Here is a 26541-nt window from a genome sequence, read left to right on the forward strand (position 1 = left end):
CTGGGACAGAGGCAACTGTGACATTAATTCCTGGAGGAAAAACCATAGGAACAACCAAGCTTGAGAAGAAAACTTAGGTTGAGGTTTGTTATTTTTTCAATTACCAGTAAAGCCAAACCCCAAGATGGTAAGTTTGGACTCTATATAGTACCCTGTTACAGTGTCTGCTCATAAGAGAGCAGGAACTCTCTCTTGTTACAGGCTGTATACACACAATTTTTAAATACTAACGTTTTTGGGGAGATTTGCATAAGCTTTAAGTCTTATCCAAACTTCCTTTTCAAAAGTCCTGTCAGGGAAAACCTCCGTCACAAGTCCCTGGGCATATGCTTCCCCTGCAGTCAACTTCTTGTTGAAAAGAAGCATTTCGTTTGCCTAAATGAAAGAAAACAAAAGGCTCTCAATCTAATAAAACACAAGAATTAAGAAACTAAAAAGAAAAATAGGGAAACATAAACCTCCAGTTTACAGTGCTTCTTTTCATAGTAGAAAAGGAAACTTAAATGTTGCCTGTTAATTTCTGTTCTCTGAAAAGGGTTTGGCCACAGGTACGTACTGAGGGATTCCATTCTAGAGCATTGTGGGTAGCTGTACAGCTGTCAGAGAATCTGGCACAGGAAGGGCCATCCCCTCTAAGATCACCCCAGATTAGCTAATATCAAAACTAATTGTTACTTACTCAGCTACTCTAAATTCTCCAGAACAAGGACTGACACTCTGTAAATTGCTGAAGAGATAATTCTTGTCTTCCTAGTGACTATAAAGCACCCATTTCCCTATGTACTATACAAAATCGTCATAACTTATATTGAGAAATTTTGTTAACATAAAGGCAATATATACCTGATATAGCTATTTAAAACTGCCAGAACTATCATGGTGGCATACCTAAATAACAGCTATTGGGAATTATGCAACTTTAATAGGAAGATAAGATTTGCTCTATTTTGATTGTGTGCATTTAAGCCTTTTTATTGGATTTTTTTTTATTCCTACTGCAGGCTCAGAAGAGAGAAATGCATGAGTCTGTTGATAGGAGACTAACAAATAACTCAGCCTTTAACAGGTAGTAGAGAAAGGTTCTGGAATTTGTGAAAAAGCTTCCTAACAAAACTGAGGAAAGACTGGATATATAGTTTTCCCAAAGGTTCAGCAGGAGTACCTACAACTACTGCTCCCTCCCTGACAGAGGTTCTCAGCTGAGGGGTGCTTTTTAGTGCAATATCTTTCCTGACAACTTTACAACTGCCCTGGCATTGCTGGAGGAAAGATGCAAGCCCTCATTGAAAGCTGAGAGATATGGTTTGGGGGAAAAACGGGAGAGAGAGAACGGTTGCATACCTCTGGCAGTGGATTTTTTCCTTTAGTTTTGATATTCAGCTCTCTCTTTATTTCAGTGACCATTGTGATACTATTTGACTACTTTCCTCATGTTTAAAAAATGAGTTTTATTAAGCATAGTGCAAACAACAATGGGGAGTGGGCTCCATTTAAACGACCCTCCCACAGTCACCCTTCTCACTCATGTAGCTGGATGGCACTACTGAGGAAAACTGGAGTTCAGTTAACGTAGGTAGAAGGCACTAAGTTAAAGTACAGACTTGTGTTCTCTTACCTTGGATAAGCCCATTATCTTTGGAAACATGTAAGAAGAACATCCTTCTGGACTCTGGCCGAGTTCACTAAATGGGGTGTGAAACGTGGCCTATTAAAGAGTAAATCCAACTTTAAAGTGAGAAATCAAACATTAAATTTGTCATTTTAAATAGAAGAAGAATACTAGAGTCTAGTTTTTATGTTGAAGTCTTGACTACAATGGAGTTGCACCTGAGAATAATTTGATCCATTACCTTTACAGGCTTTAAAACACAATTTAGTAACATGGGTGTTCACCCACACCAATCCTGAAGGGGTTAAGGTAGGTTAGATGGGTCAATTAGCCACACAGGCTGCACCTAAAGGGGAGCTAGGGATCAATAAAACTTAAGGATGAAGCTCACCTGGGCAGGAACAGGTGGGGATGCTTATGAAGCTAAGAAGCTGAGAACAGAAGGGGGAGGGGGACAAGGGGAAATAGCATGTAATCAATCACTTTCTGACAGAAGGGAGGTTTGTCAGATTACAGGGTCCAGTAAGAAGCCAAAGGGGAAAGTAATCATAGGGAGAAGAGGAAGCTTAGATAGGGGGTAAACCCAGAGATGCCAGAGGATAGAAGAAGGGAGTAGGACAGAGCCTAGGGAAGTAGTAACCAGGGCTGGGAGTAAGTAGATCATAGTTGCAGAGCACAGGGTCCCTGGGATAGCACTTGGAGTCATAGGTGCTGGAACTAGGGGTGCTTGGCTTGAAGTGGTTTCCATTACATACAGGGTTTATAGTTTGGTTCAATGGCTCTCAGCACCTCCACTATACTAATTGTGCCAGCACCCCCGCCTGCAGTAGAGGGCAGGCCCCGGTTCCCCATCAGCCACTGGGAAAGAGGCACAGACTTGGACATAGAACAGGGGACTGCCTAGAACTGCAGAGACACAGCTTGTTCAGAGAGACACATACAGACCTCTGCAAGGGGAGAACTAAAGCGACACTGCCTAATAAGAAATCAATAATGGTACAACAAGCTCATTTACAGGAGACCCAAGGCAGGAACCAAGAGTTACAAAGGGCCCAATTCTGGCAGTGAATTTTATGCACGGTGTGCTTGCAGGACTGAACCCTAAATTTGACTACTGAAAGCCTTTTGGGGAAAAAAACCAAACAAACCCTAACTAATGCATATGTGCAGCACTTTTCCATATAGAATATTTACATACATTTCCCCCAGAAGTTAAATAGTGTAAATAGCATAAATACATGCAAAAATATCACTTCTGAACACAACAGTTCTTAATTTACAGCAATACAGATAAGTTGTCTGTAAAGAATCATAGCACTTTTTTTTTTTTAAACATTGTAAGACTTTTTTCTCCCCACTTAAACTCTATTACACACTTGCTTCAGAGCTGAATCCCTGAACATTTAAAAAAAGAAGTTATGGCAAAAGTGCACAATGTGATGTCACATGGAACCCTAAACGAGCTCCAAGTTAAAACTCATTTACAGGGTAAAAAAAAATTAAACTGCTGGATTTCACTGAGTATCTTCTATTTTAAAAACAAAAATGTACATGTAAATTGAGTATGAATCTCTAGTTTCTGCCAAGTTTCCAATACCGCACTCACTGTAATAAAAGGCTGGGCACCTCTACTCTATTACAAACAGTTATACAGTGAGACAACTAAATAAGGTTGCATTTAAAAAAGACATACTGAATACCAATTTATGCAAGTAATACATCGAATCTTAGAATGATGAAGTACTATCTAACAGATTGGCAGAAAAAAGTTTGATTGATATAAATGTTGAAGCAACAATCTGAGACTGGTACCCATTAAGAATTACTTTTTTAGCTCAGGAGGTAATAGGTTGTCTTAAAAAAAAAACTACAGTTTTTATATCTTGGGTTTGCCTCAAATTTGATGTGGATTCATTTCTCTTCCAAAACTTCTTTCTATCTGAGTATGGACCTTCTGTACCATTAGATAATGGCAATAAATATACCAGTCATGTAAATTTGAGTAAACATCTCTCTCATTTTATTGGTATGGGGTATCACATTCAGTTTAAAATTTATCTTCTACTCATACCAAACCTGGACACAGCTTCTAGCACCACTATAGGACTCAGTTTTTGTACAATATCAAATATGAGATGGTAACAATACATCATTTGTTCTATTTAATGTTCACCAGATTTTTGTTGGGGAAGCTCAGCAAAGAAATCTGTCAATTCAGGGTTTGTTGCCACAGTTTCCTTGGCACAGAGAACAGTAACCCAAATAAACAAGACAAAACCATAAAATTCTCCGTTCCACACTAGATGTTTAAGAGTATAGAACAGAAAGAATCTCTCTTGTTTGAGGAATGAGAAAATGAGCCTCAAGACCAGAGAGAACATTAATTATGTAGAAGCAGTAAAGAATAATTTACAACAAATGAATGACAGATGCTTCTCAACTGCTAGAACAGGGCCTCATCCTCCCTGATTGAACTGACCTCGTTATCTCTAGCTTGCTTGCTAGCATATATATACCTGCCCCTGGATATTTCCACTACATGCATCTGAGGAAGTGGGTATTCACCCACGAAAGCTCATGCTCCAAAACGTCTGTTAGTCTATAAGGTACCACAGGATTCTTTGCTGCTTTTACAGATCCAGAGTAACACGGCTACCCCTCTGATACTTAATCTATATTGTGTATGTATTTGGATTTTATGTCAAGCTTCAGCATAGCTCTTTGTATAGTAAATTTGGTAATCTCAGTCATCTCTGAGCTGACTAAAGAAAAGCTGTCATGGGGTTTTAAATTATACATTCGGTAAAGTTAGTTTAATGTATTCTGATTCTCTAATGGCATTGGTTATAGTGGGTTAAAATGGCCTAATTGTTAACAAACTCATTAAAAGCGTAATTTCATATCATCTACCCTTTCCTGTGCTGACATGTAATGACTTTTTCCTCAACAGACTCATATCAAGTTTCATTGTTCTTGGTTGCTGTGTTCAAATTACAGGCCATATCTACATGAGAGAAATATCATGGGTGTAAGAACATCAGTTTAGTTACCCAAGCGCAAACGCCTACTGTAGATGGGCTGCACTGATGCAAAGCAGTGCTTACACAGGTGCAGCTTACTTTGGTAAATTTAATTCCCACAAATGTCTAGTGTAGACAGGGATTTACAAACACTGGATTGAGATCAGCCATGCAATCTACTTACCCTGTCGGTAGCATAGACAATGTCAAAGAGTCCAAGAAGAGTTACAGAGATTCCAACAGCTGGACCATTCACCACTGCAATCAATGGCTTAGGGAAATCAATAAAATGCTTGACAAAGTTTCTGGAGAGGGGAAGGAGCAGAGTGTGTCAGGATGACACGTTACCTTTTGATGAGGAAGACCAGGCTTTTGCAAAACTTGAGACTAGTTACATAGTCTATGGTTGTGTAATGATGTACTATGAAATGTATGGTTCTCTCTCTTTCCCAGTGTCCATTAACAAAGAACACAGAATCTACACTGCCTCTCTGGCTAGGATTCACAGGACGTGCTCAGTGCTAGTTTCTTAAAAGATGAACTGCAAATCAAATTATGAAAATGCCATCCATTCCCTTCAGAAACAGGTAATAGACAAAAAACAGGTACTAGACAAGCTAAGACGGACAGGAAGCACATCATTGTTTAATAACTTACATTTCTCCCCATTCATCCCATTTCCATTCTTGAGATATTCATAGATTCATAGACTCTAGGACTGGAAGGGACCTCGAGAGGTCATCGAGTCCAGTCCCCTGCCCTCATGGCAGGACCAAATACTGTCTAGACCATCCCTGATAGACATTTATCTAACCTACTCTTAAATATCTCCAGAGATGGAGATTCCACAACCTCCCTAGGCAATTTATTCCAGTGTTTAACTACCCTGACAGTTAGGAACTTTTTCCTAATGTCCAACCTAAATCTCCCTTGCTGCAGTTTAAGCCCATTGCTTCTTCTTCTATCATTAGAGGCTAAGGTGAACAAGTTATCTCCCTCCTCCTGATGACACCCTTTTAGATACCTGAAAACTGCTATCATGTCCCCTCTCAGTCTTCTCCTTTCCAAACTAAATAAACCCAATTCTTTCAGCCTTCCTTCATAGGTCATGTTCTCAAGACTTTAATCATTCTTGTTGCTCTTCTCTGGACCCTCTCCAATTACTGCACATCTTTCTTGAAATGCGGTGCCCAGAACTAGACACAATACTCCAGTTGAGGCCTAACCAGCACAGAGTAGAGCGGAAGAATGACTTCTCGTGTCTTGTTTACAACACACCTGTTAATGCATCCCAGAATCACGTTTGCTTTTTTTGCAACAGTATCACACTGTTGACTCATATTTAGCCTGTGGTCCACTATGACCCCTAGATCTCTTTCTGCCATACTCCTTCCTAGATAGTCTCTTCCCATTCTGTATGTGTGAAACTGATTGTTCCTTCCTAAGTGGAGCACTTTGCATTTGTCTTTATTGAACTTCATCCGGTTTACCTCAGACCATTTCTCCAATTTGTCCAGATCATTTTGAATTTTGACCCTGTCCTCCAAAGCAGTTGCAATCCCTCCCAGTTTGGTATCGTCTGCAAACTTAATAAGCGTACTTTCTATGCCAACATCTAAGTCGTTGATGAAGATATTGAACAGAGCCGGTCCCAAAACAGACCCCTCCGGAACCCCACTTGTTATACCTTTCCAGCAGGATTGGGAACCATTAATAACTACTCTCTGAGTACAGTTATCCAGCCAGTTATGCACCTACCTTATAGTAGCCCCATCTAAATTGTATTTGCCTAGTTTATCGATAAGGATATCATGCGAGACCGTATCAAATGCCTTACTAAAGTCTAGGTATACCACATCCTCCGCTTCTCCCTTATCCACAAGGCTCGTTATCCTATCAAAGAAAGCTATCAGATTGGTTTGCCACGATTTGTTCTTTACAAATCCATGCTGGCTATTCCCTATCACCTTACCACCTTCCAAGTGTTTGCAGATGATTTCTTTAATTACTTGCTCCATTATCTTCCCTGGCACAGAAGTTAAACTAACTGGTCTGTAGTTTCCTGGGTTGTTTTTATTTCCATTTTTATAGATGTGCACTATATTTGCCCTTTTCCAGTCTTATGGAATCTCTCCCGTCTCCCACAACTTTCCAAAGATAATAGCTAGAGGCTCAGATACCTCCTCTATTAACTCCTTGAGTATTCTAGGATGCATTTCATCAGGCCCTGGTGACTTGCAGGCATCTAACTTTTCTAAGTGATTTTTAACTTGCTCTTTTTTTATTTTATCTTCTAAACCTACCCCCTTCCCAGAAGCATTCACTATGTTAGACATTCCTTCAGACTTCTCAGTGAAGACCGAAACAAAGAAGTCATTAAGCATCTCTGCCATTTCCAAGTTTCCTGTTACTGTTTCTCCCTCCTCACTGAGCAGTGGGCCTACCCTGTCCTCGGTCTTCCTCTTGCTTCTAATGTATTGATAAAAAGTCTTCTTGGTTTCCCTTTATTCCCATAGCTAGTTTGAGCTCATTTTGTGCCTTTGCCTTTCTAATCTTGCCCCTGCATTCCTGTGTTGTTTGCCTATATTCATCCTTTGTAATCTGACCTAGTTTCCATTTTTTATATGACTCCTTTTTATTTTGTAGGTCATGCAAGATCTCGTGGTCAAGCCAAGGTGGTCTTTTGCCACATTTTCTATCTTTGCTACCCAGTGGAATAGCTTGCTTCTGGGCCCTTAATAGTGTCCCTTTGAAAAACTGCCAACTCTCCTCAGTTGTTTTTCCCCTCGGTCTTGATTCCCATGGGACCTTACCTATCAGCTCTCTGAGCTTACCAAAATCCGCCTTCCTGAAATCCGTTGAATCTATTTTGCTGTACTCCCTTCTACCCTTCCTTAGAATTGCAAACTCTATGATTTCATGATCACTTTCACCCAAGCTTCCTTCTACTTTCAAATTCTCAACGAGTTCTTCCCTATTTGTTAAAATCAAGTCTAGAACAGCTTCCCCCCAGTAGCTTTTTCAACCTTCTGAAATAAAAAGTTGTCTGCAATGCAGTCCAGGAACTTCTTAAGCTGTTTAGTTTCTATTCTGCCATGATGACCCAGCATGCTCCAGGCTAATGATGTCATAACTACCATGGAGCCTCACTACCACTTGTCGATACAGGGTCATGTAAGGGTGTTCTATTGTATTCTACACAATTATTTTATATCCTGAAGGGTACAATACATGTTCATTTTGGAGTATCAGCAGCATAAGGAACAGAAGGGCACCACAAGAGTAAGAGGGAGAAGGCCTGACAGAACTTGAAAGAAAAAGCAAACAGGTGAAATTTTAGGTATTGTGCTGAATCCCCTACTTAGCATGATTAATGAGGGCATTTACCACGCACTGAGGTGAAAGAAGTTTACAAAATAGATCTGAGTATTCTTGTCTCTTGCAGGGGGCGGGGGGGGGGGGGGAGAACTGAGGTCCACAGGCCACTTGCCTAAGGGAGGACACAGTCCTGCAGCCCTTCACTTGCGGTTTATCTTTAAATATTGGATAGAAAGCAGCAGGTACCTATCTACTTTAGGGTTTTCTAGTGTGCATTACTGTAGTATCTGATGCTTCAGTCAGGAATCCAAAGCAAGAGTATTTCCCAAGTTTCCTTCTCAAATTTATAAGCACACAGAAGCAATGGTGAAGGTCAAAGAGCTCCTAATCCTCTTTTTGCTTTTAATATTCATCAGTTCCTGCCTGTTCTAAGATAGATTCCAGCCACAGTGTCATCCCACATACCTGCCCTATATTTGTCCTGCATCTTACTGCACTGTATTATCTCCCAATCTACCTTAAGACTGTAAACTGTAATCTTTTTTTTACTGTTCAGCATATAGGGAGAAAGTATGGTCTTGTAGTGAAGGCATGAGATTGGGACTCAAGAGGTGTTCAGTCCCAGGACTAGTCTACACTAGAAAAATTTTGCTAGTATAGCTACATGAGCAAACCCTCCTCATGGAGATGTAGCTTATACCAGCAAAAGAGTGCTCTTGCTGGTATAGCTTCTACTGGTTTCCTCAACAAAATAAGTTATATTGTAAAACTACATCTACACTAGAGCTTTTGCCAGTACAGAAATGTCATTTTAAAAAATAAAAATCCCACAGTCAGCCCTGTTGCGTAGCCAGGTTTTCAGTGTAGGGGGAGCAAATATAAAAAAGGCGCCGCGCCCTCCCATGGCTCCTCCTCTGGCCACACCCCCTGACCGGACCCCTCTCCCTCCCACTCACCTTTCCTCCTGCGCCGCTGCCTATCCCCAGCCTGCTCCAAGCTCTCGGCACGTTCCATGCGGGGCTCGCCAGCCAGGCGGCCTTAAAGGCACAGGGGCCCTTTCGCTTCCCCCCACCCGCCGCATTAGCAAGGGGTGGGGGGGGCCGGGTAGTGCTTGGCCGCTGAGCCCTGAGCCGAGGAGCTGGCCCCCTCGCTCCTCCGGCCACGTCTGCCACCCTCACATGGCTCCTCCAGCTGTGCTGCTGGCAGAGCCAGCTGGCAGGCGCCGATTCTGCGCCTGCCGCCCCCGGCTCCTCTGGCTGTGCTGTTGGTAGCGCCAAACGGCAGGCACCACTTCCGCGCCGGGCTGCCGCTGCTGCCCCATGGCTCCTCTGGCTGTGCTGTTGGTAGCGCCAGCCGGCAGGCGCCACTTCCATGCCTGCCGCCCTGAGGGGAAGCGGTTGCTTCCACTGAACCCCGCTAGCTATGCTACTGAGTCACCCCTAACTGACATTACTATACTGGCAAAGGTTTCTAATGTAGACCTGCCTCATTTCCTGATCTGTAAAATGTGGTTAATACTTCCTTTCTCCCACTCTTGTCTATGTACACTGCAAACTCTTTGAGACTGAGATCTCTATTAGTACGTATACGTACTATACAGCCCTACTCTTGGCTGGAGCCAGTAAGCCTGAGTTAAGTCAAGTAAATATATTCTACCCTTTACAGCAGTGTATGCACATACAATATAAAAAAAATTCCTACTCGAGTAATACTGCACCATCTTTTGCCATCTTCTCTATTCCACCAGATGGGATATTGGTAAAGTTATTCAGGTCATTTCCACTACAGTAATAATCCCCATTTCCTGCAGACAATATAAAGACAAAGAATTCTGAATAGGCAAAATAAAGAAACTGAAGCTTTCTTCTCATGTTTAGAAGAGAAAGCTTAACTTTAGACATTTAGGTTAAGTAATTAAGAAGTTGCTTCAAAGCATCAACAATTCCTTGTTAAAGGATATCTTCAACCTAAAAATATTAGTTCTGATATTTTTAACCTATTATTGTTACCAGTAATGCCTAGGAGCAGTGAAAATGAAAGTTAGGGGTTAAAAAATTCAGTTTACTTTTTGCATCTGATCACACTTTGTGACTAGTCAGTTTCACCGTTTCTACTGCATAGTAAGTCAGCTTCCCCTGTCTTTATGGGTCTTTTACACAGCACAAAGGAGAGAAAACACATTTAAAAACAAATAGGAAAATACAATTATAGATTTTTCTTCTTCCCTCAAAACTGACAGGGGAATCTAAATTACTTAACTAAAAAACAAACAAAACCCTAAATTTCATGTTGTGTCCCTTGTGACAGACCCAGGCCAGGGGGTACAGGAGTCTGGTAGAGGGCAAATATACTAGTCACTGGCTGAGTAGTTTTCTGTTCCCTGAGTGACCAGAGCAGGGGCTGCACTGGAGTAATCAGGAACCTGCTAGAACCAATTAAAGCAGACAGGCTGATTAGAACACCTGCAGCCAATCAAGGCAGGCTAATCAGGGCACCTGGGTTTAAAAAGGAGCTCACTCCAGTCAGAGCGGGACAAGCCAAAGGAGAGGAAGTGCGTGTGAGGAGCTGGGAGCACGAGGCACAAGGAGCTGAGAGTGAGTGAGAGGCTGTGCTGCTGGAGGACTAAGGAGTACAAGCATTATCAGACACCAGGAGGAAGGTCCTGTGGTGAGGATAAAGAAGGTGTTTGGAGGAGGCCATGGGGAAGTAGCCCAGGGAGTTGTAACTGTCATGCAGCTGTTACAAGAGGCACTATAGACAGCTGTAATCCACAGGGCCCTGGGCTGGAACCCAGAGTAGAGGGCGGGCCTGGGTTCCCCCCCAAATCTCCCAACTCCTGATCAGACACAGGAGGAGTTGATCCAGACTGTGGGGAAGACCACTGAGGTGAGCAAATCTGCCAATAAGCGCAGGACCCACCAAGGTAGAGGAGGAACTTTGTCACGCCCTTTAAAAAAAAAAAAAGTAATCTACAGTGAAGACTACAAAGACTAGCATCTTACAACAGAAGGCTACTGAGGACACAATTTTCAAACCGGAAAGGTGTGGTTAAAAGTTAGAACGCACTGACTGGAAGATTCTTTCCTGTTTCTAGAACATATTATATTCTATCATGATGGCTTAAGGCTCCAATCCTGTAAACACTTATACACATTCATAACTCTGTGCCCAAGTAGTCCTTTTAATTAATCAGTGGCATAAAGGTATGCGCATAAGTACTGCAGGATTGGGCCCCCACCAATTATTATGAGTCTCTGAGAATATCACCCAGACACCACAGCGATGGGTGGCCTACAAATGCCAACAGGAACTACCTTTCTTCCTGCTTTAAGGGTAGTATGAGCAAAGTTACTAATATTGGTACGAAACCCAATAAATTGAATGTGTGTTGAAAAAGCAAATTTTAAAGATCGACATGACACACACTCAGGGCTCACAGACCATATAAGAGAAGTTACGATTTTTTAATTGATCACTAGAAAACACGCAAGTGTAGTTTTTCTATTAGTTTATCAAGAACAATTATTTCTGTTTTGTTGATATATATTATACATAACCAGATTGTAACTACAGCAGACAATTTAAAAAAAACAAACAAACCCAAGAGCAACACCCCCATGCTGGAGAAGAGGTATGCAAATTGTACAATATATCAAAATTGATATTTTCCAGTATCTTTCACAACTTAGCATCTCAGAAGGATATTTAGAGGCAGAAGGAAGTGCAAATCTTACAACATTATCTTGAAAGGATTCTGCTGAGACACTTTGGAAAAAAATTAATCATGCTGTTAAACAATAATAGAATACAATTTATTTAAAGAGTTTTGGATATTTTCTACATTTTCAAATCTATTGATTTCAATTACAACAGAATACAAAGTGTACAGTGCTCACTTTATATTTATTTTTTATTACAAATATTGTTTTTTTACAGTGCAAAAAGAAATAGTATTTTTCAATTCACCAAAATACAAGTACTGTAGTGCAATCTCTTTATCATGAAAGTTGAACTTACAAATGTAGAATTATGTACAAAAAATAACTGCATTCAAAAATTAAACAATGCAAAACTTTGGCGCCTGTAAGTACATTCAGTTCTACTTCTTGTTCAGCCAATTGCTCACACAAACAAGTTTTCAGGAGATAATGCTGCCAGCTTCTTGCTTATAATACCACCTGAAAGTAAGAATGGGCGCTCGCATGGCACTGTTGTAGCTGGCATCGCAAGATATTTATGGGCCAGATGCACTAAAGATTCAATATCCCTTCATGCTTCAACCACCATTCCAGAGGACATGAATCCATGCTGATAATGGGTTTTGCTCAATAACCATCCAAAGCAGTGCGAAATGATGCATGTTTCATCATCTGCGTCAGATGCCACCAGCAGAAGGTAGATTTTCTTTTTTCGTGGTTTGGGTTCTGTGGTTTCCACATCAGAGTGTTGCTCTTTTAAGACTTCTGAAAGCATGCTCTACATCTCGTCCTGCTCAGATTTTGGAAGTCATTTCAGATTCTTAAACCTTGGGTCAAGTGATGTACCTATCCTTAGAATCTCACATTGGTACCTTCTTTGCGTTCTATCAAGTCTGCAGTGAAAGTGTTCTTAAAATGAACACATACTGGGTCATCATCCAAGATCACTATAATATGAAATATATGGCAGAATGCGGGTAAAACAGAGTAGGAGACATACAATTCTCCCACAAGGAGTTCAGCCACAAATTTAATTAATGCATTTTTTTTAACAAGCGTCATCAGCATGGAAGCATGTCCTCTGGAATGGTGGCCAAAGCATGAAGGGGAATACAAATGTTTAGCATATCTGACACGTAAATACCTTGCAATGCCAGCTACAAAAGAGCCATGCGAATGCCTGTTCTCACTTTCAAGGTGACGTTGTAAATAGGAATGGGCAGCATTATCTCCCATAAGTGTAAACAAACTAGCAACTGGCTGAACAAGAAGTAGGACTGAGTGGACTTGTAGGGTCTAAAGCTTTACACTGTTTTGTCTTTGAATGCAGTTATGTAACAAAAAACCCTACATTTGTAAGTTGCACTTTGACCATAAAGAGATTGCATGAGGTGAATTGAAAAATACTATTTCTTCTGTTTGCCATTTTTACAGTGCAAATATTTGTAATAAAAAATAATAAAAAGTGAGCACTGTCTACTTTGTATACTGTGTTGTAATTGAAATTAATGTATTTGAAAATGTAGGAAATAAACTTCAAATAGTATTCTATTGTTTAACAGTGTGACTACAACTGAAATTAATCATGATTAATTTTTAAAATCACGATTAATTTGAGTTAATCGCATGAGTTAACTGCGATTAATCAACAGCCCTAGGAAAAAAGAGGAAGAAAGTGTTCTTATTTTAGCTTCCTTGTTTACACACAGTTCTGCCTTAGTCTGCTAAAGGTTATCTAGTTCAGTGGCACACAAACTGGGGGTTCTCAGGGGGGCGAGGGAGGCATGAAGAAACTTCAGCTTTTTGCTCTTTTACTAAAATATACAAATATCACTTTTCACAGCACACTTACTAGCACCCCATTGTCACCCTTACTTCTGTGCTGCTGGTGGTGGCAGCGCACCAGTGATCTATCAACATTATATTTAGGCGTAAGATAAAATTCATCTCTTCAAAAAAAGAAAAATAAATTTTGTTGAGAAGCCGGTGAAATGTGATACCTGTTATTACAGTTATGACTGAGTCATCCTTGGCAGCTTCTTCAAGAGCTTGAATAATTTCTTTATACATCTATGTAAAAGAAGGATTAAAAAAAGAACATAAGAAAAAAAAATGTAATGTCACAAAAGAAAACCCATTTCACAGTCTTTGAAATCAACCACAGTAGAGTCTTTCTGCAGTTTACAGTCTCAATTTAGGGTAGGATTTAGGTCAACACTAAGAGCTTTTGAAAAAAATCAAAACCTTAAAAAGCTGTTCATGCTAGCAAGGTGGTTAGTTTTTGTACATCAACTCAAAGCTAAAGAACAGATTGAAATGGAAAACAAAGACGACACTGAATAGCAGCAGAAGAATTACATAAATTGTTTGAAAGAGCAGGGAAATGAAGGACATGCCAGAACTCAAGGGAAAATAAAAGTCAGCTCTCTGCTTTTGAAAACACACCATTAAGGCATTATGCTGAGGAGACAAATACCAAGAAGAAGCGCAGCTGCTGCTTTAGGCCATGATTGGGCATTAGCAAAGTATATTCTTCGAAGTTACTTCACAAAAATGTAGCTGCTTAGCGTTTGTCCACATGCATCACTATAGCGAACTGTGGGTCTCATCTGCTCGGTGCTGAAGGTTTCGATTTCCATTGGCTTCAATGAGTCTAGAGGAAGTCAGTATTTCATAGGATCGGGCCCACAATATTTGAAAGACACTCCAAAAAGTTGTTATAAAACTTCACTACAACATGTCAGAGAAACCAGGCTTTTAACCTGATATAAGAGAATATTTAACCCTAATGTCAATGTCCTTACCTGTGTGGTGATAGCATTTTTCTTCTCAGGGCGGTTTAGCATTATCTTAGTGATGTGGTCTGTGGTGGTAACCTGTAGGGTTTCATATCCATGTTTGCTGTCAGGAGTAGTATCTTTCACCTGGCTAGAAGACTCAGAAGAGACCAAACTTGACACAAGGTCAACATATTTCTGTCTGGCACTGTCCTGTGGTGAGGAAGACCCAAAAATATTATTAAACAATGCTGGATTCCAGCTCAGTCTCCTCTGCTTAGTGCAATGATGAACTGAAAATAGGATTTTCTTCTCAGTGTAAATCAAACTAGAAAAATCTGTTTAAATGGAAGTTATGTTCATCAAGGTGATCAAGAAGCAAATAAGGATGCTTACTGAATGAACACTTAGTAAGTTTTGTGTCTCATGAGAGCAATGGCAAAAGTTTTGATGGTGTTGAACATTGCCAGTTTGAGGGGGGAAATATCTGTTTTGAAAATCCTTATGGTAGAATATGCTAAAGGCAAGGATTGTCACTTGTATTTCCAGACTTGGGACAAGAGGGCTCTCAAGGTATTCTATACTGAGACACACACTGGGACAGTCCTTCAGCAAAACAAAAAATTTATTTCGGAATGCAAGTACAGATGGAAAATAAAATGCCAGAAAAGGAGGCTAAGACACATTTTAAACAGTAAGCTACAGACATGAAAGAAAACTAAATATTTAGCTCAAACATAAAAAACGATCTGTTAACGGTGTAAAGTTAATAAGAATACTGTAAATTCTTGGATGTCTCAAATTATTATCCTGAATGAAATGCTGCCTTTGAATATTAGCATAACTGCTAGACAACCTCCATTTCTCTATATTTGAATTTCAAGAATGGATTCTTCTCTAATATGAGTTGTTCAGCTCATTCTACAGGGTGTAGCGAGCCCATTTTAAAACAACCATCTACAAACACCCACACACATATTTTGTAGCTCTTATAGTTTCATCAGAGAACTGCTTTTCTATATGCATCAGTCTTTTATTTTGATAAGATTGCCCAACAGATTTTTATTTTAACTTCCACATGTACAATCTGATACCTCAAATTTTTACACTTGGTAATCCGAGTTCTTTTATGGAGAGATAAGAGTCTTTATTCATTCTATGGTGCAAGAATGACCCAGACTTGCTCCTCTCTCACTCTAAAAGGTGTCGTGAGAACAAACATTATAAGTGGTAACCTTCCAAAAGGAAAGATTTGCCAACAACAATGATCAGGGCCCAAAGAGCAAGGAGCTGCATTCTTTATATTGAGTTAGTCATTTGATCTCACAGAGAGCTACGAAAATATCACCACTGAACTTGGATTTCTCAGGAAAGAATAATTATCCAACATGTTCTTTATAAATTCAATTATATGTAATTTGGGGTCAATTTTTAAATGAATTTAAAAGCCCAGCCTCCCTTCTGGGCAGGATAAATTAAATTGAAAAGATTTGTACCTGCATTTTTAAGCCTATAAATCAATTGCTGTCACAAATCTTAGTACTTTCATCTTAACTACCTCTCTTGTGGCTGCAGTTAGGTAAATAAACCATAGAAGCACATTTTGCAAGCACAAATTGTGGCCAAACTAGAAAGGCTACTCTGTTGAAAACTTGGCTCTTAAGTGAATCAATGGCAAAAAAAGTATATTAATATATATTAACATAGGTTGGTGGTATGTTGTCCCCTTTCAGAACACTGAGGGTATGTCTACATCTAAAATTTTGCAGCGCTGGTTGTTACAGCTGTATTAGTACAGCTGTATAGGGCCAGCGCTGCAGAGTGGCCACACTTACAGCAACCAGCGCTGCAAGTGGTGTTAGATGTGGCCATACTGCAGCGCTGTTGGGCGGCTTCAAGGGGGGTTCGGGGAACGCAAGAGCAAACCGGGGAGGGAGACCAGCTTCGCCGCGGTTTGCTCTCGCGTTCCCCGAACCCCCCTGCAAACCGCAGGGAAGGAGACCTGCTTGCTCGGGGTTCGGGGAACGCGAGAGCAAACCGGGGAAACGAGGCCCCGCGTGTCTAGCCCCCCAGCCACAAAAGAGCCGAGAGGTTTGGTCTGGGTGTTGGCGAACATCCCCTCTGGTCTGGGGGGAGGGATTGGAAAGTACGTGCCGCAGCAGCAGCTCCCCGCCCGCCCGCGCGCAATAGGTTGCCCTGGTCTCCGCTTTAAAACGCGCTTAAAGACCGTGGCTTAAAAACAGCAACTGCAAACTTCCCTTGTAAGCAGAACAGCCCGAGGTTTGAAACTGCTGCCGCGGCATCTGCTCAGCCCAGCCGAGCAGGAAGTCCGTCCTCCTGCTTTGTTTTGAAGTGTGACTCCATTGCTGGCTCAGTGCAGTGCAGGGATCGGAGCCAGGAGAAGTGGATTTTTGAATGTATTTAGCTGAGCCGGGAGTATCAGATGTCCCCCCACGGTCAGCTAGCTTAAAGCTTAGCACTGCGAAGCAGGCAGCCAAATCCACCCCCCACCCTTGATATGTGGGTTATTCCTAAGGAGGAAAGTTTCGGAGACCAGCTTCGCCGTGGTTTGCTCTCGCGTTCCCCGAACCACTCTGCAAACCGCAGGGAAGGAGACCTGCTTGCTCGGGGTTCGGGGAACGCGAGAGCAAACCGGGGAAGGAGACCAGCTTGATTACCAGAGGCTTCCTCAGGTATGCTGGGATACCTGCTTATTCCACGGAGGTCAAGAAAAGCGCTGGTAAGTGTCTACACTTGATTACCAGCACTGGATCACCAGCGCTGGATCCTCTACACCCGAGACAAAACGGGAGTACGGCCAGCGCTGCAAACAGGGAGTTGCAGCGCTGGTGATGCCCTGCAGATGTGTACACCTCCTAAGTTGCAGCGCTGTAACCCCCTCACCAGCGCTGCAACTTTGTGATGTAGACAAGCCCTTTGTTGAGCAAAATTCAAAGTCTGAAAACCAGGAAATGCAGAGTTAAGGTTGCACACACAACCTTAAACTTTGCCCTCTTTCAGCAATGCCCCAGTTTGCCTCATTAACACATATACTTTTACATTGCTAACCCCAGAGGCACTGCAATGTACAAGCTCTTCACCTCCTCTTGCAACCCATTCACTCTCACCCTCAAGATTCCATCAAACACTATTAAAAGATAGACAACGGGGGAAAAGGGTCCTCCTCCTCCATTTTCCCTAACTTCCAAGGTCTCTCCCCTCCCCTACAAACCATCCCCATTTATCCCCCTCCCACGCTGCACCCCAAACCCCTCTCACCTTATTCCACCACTCCTCCACCCTCCTAACGTCCATCTCTTCCCAGGAAACATTCACACATTTAATTTTCCCCAATGAAGACTGATTACATTCCCTCAAAATAAAAGCCACCCAGGAGTCAAACTGTAGCAGCCTCCGGCCACTCAGTCAAAATCCTTTTGTCTTAAGTTAAATCACACACCCCATCTATCTTTAGTTATGTTAACTGAAGGATGTTCACAGCCATCAATCCCGATGAGGTCTGTGATTCATCTAGTCATTAGTATCGCTCAGGGCACATCTACACTACAAAATTAAGTCAACCTAACATACAGTGATGCAGTAATTACATCACTTGTGCATGTCTATGCTTTGCTCATGTCAGCGGTGTGCATTCTTGCCAGGAGTACTTCACTGACTGAACTGTTAGTGTGGGGCATTGTGGCATGGCTTTTGAAAGCCAGCAACAGTCAATGTAAGCAACGCAGCACGTACACTGACACTGTGTCGACCTAACTACATTGACATTGACTCTGCATCTCTCATGGAGGTAGAGTTATTAAGTCGATGTAGCTAGTGAATTACGTTGGCAGGATCTAAATATTAGTGTAGACACTTACAGAGTTAGGTCAACATAAGCTGCCTTGTGTCGACAAACTGTGGTGTAGAGCAGGGCTCAGTTTAACAGTACAAGGCAGCAGAAGGAAACAGGATTTTTTGTGGGGGCTGTAACTTGGGAACCTTTTAGTTAAATGACCCTGTGGTTGGACCACTAATGCCCCCCTGAGGCACATCAAATTTCAATGCAATGAAAGTAACTGTTCAGATTTTAGAACACCTAAAAGGAGTTGAGTTTTAAAGCATATAAAATGGTGGGAAAAGGAAACTCTCTTGCCATTTTTCTGTATTAGAACATACACATTATAAAAAAAATTACATTTTCTTAATTACCATTCAGTTTGGGTACCCCAAAGATTTAGTGGTGCCATGAACTACGCTGGGTAAAACTTGATAGATTAAGACTATTTTGACCTATATCACATCAGTAGTTTGATCTCTAGCTCCACACAAAAGAGTCCATCTAGAAACTTTTTGAAAAATGGCTAGTTCTGGGGAGAGGGAGCTTCTCTCTCTGCAACCCCTAGCTGAAATGACCCCAAAATTTGGTCACTAACCCTATCCAGGCACTCTCCTCATAAACATCAAATTTCAGAGAAATCCAAATATGCATGTCAATTTTAAAGGTCTTGGAAAGGTTGACCTTCAATCAGAAACTGTGATGCAACCAACCATAGTAGTGCTGCTGCTGTGATGTCCAGTTTTGCTATTGATAACTGGCTGGCGGCTCCTGCTATGCCTGGTTCAGTTTTGGTTGTTGCTGATTTGTGCTCTGCCTGGCCCATCTTGATTTGCATTAGGCTGTCTCTTATGGCCTGGTCTTTGTGGCTTGTCACCTTAGCATGAATCTTATCAGCATCTGTGGTGGTTTTATGTTGCTGCAAAGGAGGAGTGTGCAGACTGATAGCTGCAGATTTGGGCTTGGTGCTGCATGAATGAACTCTTTCCAATGTTGCTGCTTCAACCCAGAAAACATGGCCAATGATTCTACTGCTGGATGAGCTGGGTTAGATATAGGCCAAGCAACAGCCAGTGCACGCTCACATGCTTCAATATCTTACAGACTTCCACACTGCACAGCTTGACACAAGATTAACTCCTGGGGACATTTCATGCTGTTGTTGAAATAACAGAAGATGTCAATTAGGAGCTCATCATGAGTAAGGCTGCATGTCTGTCATGGAGGTCACGGATTCCGTGACTTTCTGTGGCCTCCACAACATTTGCAGCAGCTGGCTCCAGGGCTGCCTCAGAACTCGGGAAGCCCCTAGGCCAGCAGCAGCAGAACTTTGGGTGTGGGAGGGGGCTCAGGGCTGGGGTAGGAGATTGGAGTGCGGGGCTGAAGTTCTCAGCCAATGGGAGCTGCGGAGCTAGCGCTTGTGGCGGGAGCAGCACACAGAACCCCCCCAGGCCTTCCCTCCTCCTAGGAGCTGCAGGGACATGCCAGCTGCTTCCAGGGAGCTGTGAAGAGCCAGGTAGGGAGCCTGCCAACCCCACCAACCCTCTCCTACTCCCCAGCACCAACAGGGGTCCCAGGCCATGCGCTGCCACCCATCCTTCCACCAGCAGACCTCTGCTCACCTCCTCCCTGCACCAGCAGGCCTGCACTCGCCTCCCCCCCAGCACCAGGAGCTCCCAGAGCACCTCCGGCTCAAGTTTTAGTCAGGGGTATATAGTACAAGTCATGGACAGGTAATGGGCCGTGAATTTCTGTTTACTGCCCGTGACCTGTCCATGACTTTTACTAAAAATACCTGTGACTAAAATGTAGCCTTAATCATGATATTTTGCACTTCTCTCAGATACTGCACTTCTCTCTGCTGTGATGTGCACAAGGTGAAGTGCGCAGCCCACAAGAGACAGATGTTTCTCTTGAATAAACACTGCAACACCCTTGTGCACGCCCATCATGACAGAAGCACTGTCACATCAAAAGCCAAGCAGTTTGACCATAGGACTTTCCTGGCATCCATATTTGAATTCAGAAGATGAAAAATATTCTCTCCAGTGGCACACTCTGTACAGGTTGAGGCTGACAGCATCTGCACCATTTCTGCTGTCATAGGCTAGACTAGACAATGACCACCACATGCTTTCTGCTAGATGGTCCACATGGTCATTTGCCATCTCTTTGATAATGGCTGTCGTCTTTGTGCGAATACATACATATTTCCTGGTGATTTCCAAATCAGGAAAAGCAGTTTTCAGCAGCTTTGAGATACGATTGCTCACCACAACTGGCAAATTATGCTCAGCAATGAAGCCCTTTACTAACACTTCAGCACAGATCACATTCTCGTTGATGTCTGCAGTAAAGAATTGCTTTATCTGCATGCTGCTGGCTGGTGTTTTTGCTGTCTCAACATGCTTTTTCGCACAATGAAAATTTTCACATTGTTACAACAGCCATGCATGATGGATGTGTCCATGTGACATAGTTCATAGTACACACAATTTTCACTCTCTCTCAATAGCTTAATCACTTCAAATTTGGTTGTATAGTCTATTTTGAACTTCAGAAACCATTCCACTTAGGACTTTTCTGGCATATTTGTCTCATTTTTATCACCCACATAAGCCATTTTTATCAACAATGGCTGCTGGTGATCTCTGGGACAAATGGGGTGTAGCAAAAAAGAAATCATGCCTGCTTGCCCCCACAGCACTCCTTTCACTAGAAGTGCAACCAGAATTTTCATAAGGAGGGCACCTGAGAGGCCTGCACATGTGTTGGGTTCCCCCTTTGCATAGTTATGACCTCTCTTCCTCCACACTGAGAAACCGGGACCAGCTGGCATGCTCTAAAAAGTTATTTAGAGCACATTAATATAGTCCAGCAGGGTCTACGTGGAGCAGTTAGAGCATGACACACATCTTGTAGCATGGGTTCTGCACCACATGGGTTCTGCACCACAAACCCCATTCAAAATTGCTGGGGCTTCCTTTCTATCAGACCCTCACCGTGCAGTCTGCGCACGTGCCACAGGGGAGAAGAATGACCCCCATGGCCACGACACTATTTGCTGCATTTGTTGGATCTGAACGGTTGCAAGTGATACAGAAGTCATAGATTTGAGGCCTGAATTTATAAATACATGTAAAAATCATGAGATTATGGAAAATAAGGAAGGGCTGGCATTTCTGCTACTGAGCTGGCCAGTTTCACAATCAGGAACTAGGTCTGTTACATACAGTAATGTGGCTAGGAGGAAGCAGTCAGACCTATGGCAGCATAGTGCAAAGACCTAACTATAGTTTGTACAAGGCAGCTCAGCCTTCAGTGTACTGACGCGGCTATCCCACTCAGACAATGCACAAAGAGCCATTACTTTCTCGCACTGTGAACAATTACTATTCTGAAGTACTGAAGTCTGTAAACATTGCTTATTAACTGTAAGTCCTTTAAAAAATAGTGCATCAGTGAAGAGTGATCAACAGTTCATGATCTGAGAATCAGAACATGAGAAATAGCTCTTACAAGAGCTACCACAGCATAATCAATATGAAAGAAAGAAATCATTACCCCTCTGACAATGATTGCTTAAGCGATGTTACCTATATTATTGCTAAGCTGAGGGTAGGTCTACACTACGGGATAATTCTGATTTTACATAAACCGGTTTTATAAAACAGATTGTATAAAGTCGAGTGCACGTGGCCACACTAAGCACATTAATTCGGCGGTGTGCGTCCATGGTCCGAGGCTAGCGTCGATTTCCGGAGCGTTGCACTGTGGGTAGCTATTCCGTAGCTATCCCATAGTTCCCGCAGTCTCCCCCGCCCCTTAGAATTCTGGGTTGAGAGCCCAGTGGCTGATGGGGCAAAAATCATTGTCGCGGGTGGTTCTGGGTAAATGTCGTCAGTCATTCCTTCCTCCGGGAAAGCAACAGCAGACAATCATTTCGCGCCCTTTTTCCCTGGATTGTCCTGGCAGACGCCATAGCATGGCAACCATGGAGCCCGTTCAGCTTTTTTTTTTTTTTTTTTTTTAACAGTCACCGTATGTGTACTGGATGCCGCGGACAGAGGCGATACTCTAGCGCTACACAGCAGCATTCATTTGCTTTTGCATGATAGCAGAGATGGTTACCAGTCATTCTGTACCGTCTGCTGCCAGGGTAATTTGGCAATGAGATGACGGTTATCTGTCCTCCTGTGCTGTCTGCTGCTATCATGGGTGCCCCTGGCTGAGGTCGGCCGGGGGCGCAAAAGCAAAACTGGGAATGACTCCCCGAGTCAATCCCTCCTTTATGGTTTCTAAAAATAGAGTCAGTCCTGCCTAGAATTTGGGGCAAGTGTACTAGAGAAGCAGTGTATCAGAGAGCACAGCTGCTCCGTGTCAGATCCCGCAGAAATGATGAGCTACATGCCATTCACAGGAGGTGCCCCTGCAACAACCCCACCCATTGCTTCCCGCCTCCCCCAACCTTCCTGGGCTACTGTGGCAGTGTCCCCCCCATTTGTGTCGTGACATTATAAAGAATGCAGGAATAAGAAACAGTCACTTGTTAGTGAGATAAAATGAGGGGGAGGCAGCCTCCCCGTGCTATGACAGTCCAGGCAGGACATTAAGCGGCGCGGGGGATAGGAGCCCAGCATCCCGCTGCTATGATAGTCCAGGCAGTACAGAATCTTTTCTTTACACCAGAAAGAGAGGGGGCTCATGGAGCTCAGCCCCCCGTGGCAATGATGAAGACAGTTACCAGCAGTTCTGTACCATCTACTGCGAATGACCAGGAATCATTCCTATTTTTACCCAGGCGCCCGAGGCCAGCCAGGGGGATTCAGCAGTTATCAAGCATGTACCATCTGCCACCAGGGAGGGGAGAGGAGCGGATACTGCTCTTCACTGCTGCAGCATCGCGTCTATCAGTAGCATTCAGTAGACATAGGGTGACATTGAAAAAAGTCAAGAAACTATTTCTTTCCCTTTTCTTTCACGTGTGTGTGTGGGGGGGGGATTAAATTGACGAGCTATTCCCTAAACCACGCCGGACAATGTGTTTGACCCTACAGGCATTGGGAGCTCAGCCAAGAATGCAAATACTTTTTGGAGACTGCTGTGGACTGTGGGATAGCTGGAGTCCTCAATACCCCCTCCCTCCCTCCATGAGCATCCGTTTGAGTCTCTGGCTTCCCGTTACGCTTGTCACGCAGCACAGTGTAGCCTGTAGATTTTTTTTTCAAATGCTTTGGCATTTCATTTTCTGTAATGGAGCTTTGATAGAACAGATTTGTTTCCCCATACAGCAATCAGATTCAGTATCTCCCGTATGGTCCATGTTGGAGCTCTTTTTGGATTTGGGACTGCATTGCCACCAGTGCTGATCAGAGCTCCACACTGGGCAAACAGGAAATGAAAAATCAAAATTTCACGGGGCTTTTCCTGTTCACCTGGCCACTGCATCTGAGCTGAGATTGCTGTCCAGAGTGGTCACAGTGGTGCACTGTGGGATACCGCCCAGAGGCCAATACCATCGATTTGCGGCCACACTAACCCTAATCCGATATGGTAATACCGATTTTAGCGCTACTCCTCTCGTTGGGGAGGAGTACAAAAACCGATATAAAGAGCCCTTTATATCGATACAAAGGGCCTCGTAGCGTGGACGGGTACAGCGTTAAATCGGTTTAACGCTGCTAAAATCAGTTTAAAGGCATAGTGTAGACCAGGCCTAAGTGAAGAAACATTTTTTTCTGATGCAGCAGTTTGTCCATTAGAACTATAAGTTGTTTCAGGAAAGTCCAAATTTTGCCAACTGACACGATTTAGGGAGAAGATATAAAAGTACAGTTTTACTCTGAAAAGTGACTCTAAAATGGCATAGCAGGAAACATTTTTATTCTCTCTCAATAGATTTCATATAAAAAGTGTGCTTAGTTTAAAAATAAAAATATCTATCAGTTTTGCAAACTCATCCTAAGGCTCTGGTAATCTACTCAAATTCCATATCAAAAAGTATTCTGTTGAGACAGAATAAAAATGGGATACAGCTAAGCTGTTTTTTAGAGTCACTTTTCACAGTCTTTTAGCCTATAAGTTTCCTATTTCATGTGACAAGTTACCAACATCCATGAAATGAGCATTAACGATGGAAGATTTCTTCCTCTTTTAAAGAAAGAGATAGAAACTAGCTTAATTCCACTTGTAAAGTCCACACACAAAGTAGGCACAAATTTGTTGCTGGGGTAGTTTTATCAGCTAAAACCAAATTAGACATTAGTCTAAAGATCCTCGTCTTTAACTTCCTTATGACAACACCCAATTCAGCCACATACACGTTTTACCCAGGCTTCCTGGCTAAGACTAGCATTTGGAACAAGCCATTTTCTGTCCTTGATCAGCTGATAGAAAAAGCCTTAGTTCTATAGAATATTCTCTCTTCCTGGAACATCAGAAGTGCACGTGTGTGCTCTCTCTCGCTCTCTCTCTTTTTATATCTATTCAACAACTGAGAGAGACAGAGGGAGGCAGACACCCTTGCTCTCCCTCACATACACACACTCAGGGGATTAATCTGTATGGCAATGAAAAGTGCTATAAAGCCCATTTCATTTTTAATTTTTTAAAGAAATGCTAAAATGTGACACAATTAGAATGGTACTTTTAAAAGCAAGCAAGCAAACAAACCTTCCTTGAATAAGTAATTACATCTAAAACTCTTGTAGATGAACATTTCCATCAACTGTTGGTAACATTTTACACCAAGTTTACAAAGCAAAAATATAAAACCAAAATATTTTAGAAGTTTGTAAGACATAATGCAGAATATGCTGATGTCTGAAACAGACTTTCAACTAATATGCAAAATGGTTACACACTAACCCTTCACTAATCAGTATCAAATATCTGGTTTGTAAATGAAGTGATGAATTGAAAGCAGCGCTATATTCACCTTAGACAAACTGCCAAGTGAACTCCATGCATCCCATTTGGCCTTTTTGACAAAGTCAAGCATGCCAGGCTTCGGAGAACTGCAGGGACCCTCGGTAGCCTGTATAAAGCGTGGAATAAACTCATGTAAGCTTTCAAGTAAGTTCAAATTTCTCAACCAGCAGGCTGGGGGCAAAGAACACAACCACTATCAATCATTACATGATCATGGCACAGAAGCTCTGAAAACAAACAAATATGCTCCAAAAAAAGGAGTACTGTAAAATCACTATGTCTATATTAAGTCTTTTAAGTATTTAAGATAAGCACGCAAATTCTCAAGAACCCAATCTCAATATTGTACAGACACTCCAACCATTTTAATTAAATTACAAAAAACATGTTTTTAAAAGATGTATTTGTGTGTACAGTTTACAAAAATATCACTGCATGAGATCAATCTTTCTTTAAGAAAGGCACATTACATGTACAGGGAAAGAAATATTTAGACCCCAGCTTACTAATGTCAGCTGTTACTGACAATGACAAGTAAGGGTCTATCTTTAAAAAGTGTGTTGAATTTTATTAAAACAATAATTAGTTCCCTCAGTACAACAAGATACGGCCCAGATTAACCCCCGGGCCTAGATTAATCTCTTCCACTCCATACACTTCATACCAGTGGTTTTCAACCTGTGGTCTGCAGACCTATGGGGGTCTGCAGACTATTTTCAGTCACCCTTCACAGATCCCTTAGACAAAGTTTCAGATCCCCAAAAGGCAATCCATTTTTCTGATCAAAAGTATGTGAATACCTCCATCTGCAGGTCAAAACCTGCAAGTGTTGTTACCACAGAAGCCCAGTTTAACACCTTTTCTCACACAGCATCAAATACCAGGCCAAGCATGTACAACATTTATAGCTGAATTCTGCTCAGCCAATTTTCAGTCTAAGACTTCTATGGGAGCGGTCCATGGACCATAGGATCCGCACCTCTATTTGAATTTTTTTAGGGGTCCACAAAGAAAGAAAGAAAAAGAAAAAGGTTGAAAACCACTGCTCCATACCATTACAAAGACATTCTCTACCCCACCCCCCGACTACAGAGGGTTTGCATAATGCCCTCTGTAACATTGTCCACTTTAAGCCTTAGTAATAAATAATACAATGGGTTGAAACCCAAGTTCCCTCTAATCTGCTTGACTGTGCCGAAGCCTATCAAGTACCATGCAGGCACTCAGGGCTGCGGCAGGGAGGCGCAAAGGCGCTTCTCCCGCAGCTCCAGCCCCAGATCTACCATGGCTGGGGAGAGGCGGGGAGAGATGCTCTCCCGTCGCTCCAGCCTCGGAGCTGTTGTAGCTGGGGAGA

At 42.4% G+C, this 26541-nt stretch overlaps 1 protein-coding gene across 7 annotated transcripts in view; it reads right to left on the reverse strand.

The window, feature by feature from the left end:
- ECI2 (enoyl-CoA delta isomerase 2) overlaps nucleotides 1-26541 on the reverse strand; it is an 80423-nt gene that overhangs the window by 1129 nt on the left and 52753 nt on the right. For all 7 annotated transcript variants that reach the window (XM_030552329.1, XM_030552330.1, XM_030552325.1 and 4 more), the window contains exons 3-9: nucleotides 25195-25293; nucleotides 14450-14635; nucleotides 13646-13715; nucleotides 9649-9751; nucleotides 4814-4934; nucleotides 1616-1705; nucleotides 232-375 (exon numbers count right to left, since the gene is read on the reverse strand). In XM_030552329.1, the coding sequence (XP_030408189.1) occupies nucleotides 232-375; nucleotides 1616-1705; nucleotides 4814-4934; nucleotides 9649-9751; nucleotides 13646-13715; nucleotides 14450-14635; nucleotides 25195-25293 (813 nt within the window). The remainder of the gene's footprint in view (nucleotides 1-231; nucleotides 376-1615; nucleotides 1706-4813; nucleotides 4935-9648; nucleotides 9752-13645; nucleotides 13716-14449; nucleotides 14636-25194; nucleotides 25294-26541) is intronic.

Source organism: Gopherus evgoodei, chromosome 2, assembly GCF_007399415.2.
Source record: "Gopherus evgoodei ecotype Sinaloan lineage chromosome 2, rGopEvg1_v1.p, whole genome shotgun sequence".
Lineage (NCBI taxonomy): Eukaryota > Metazoa > Chordata > Testudines > Testudinidae > Gopherus > Gopherus evgoodei.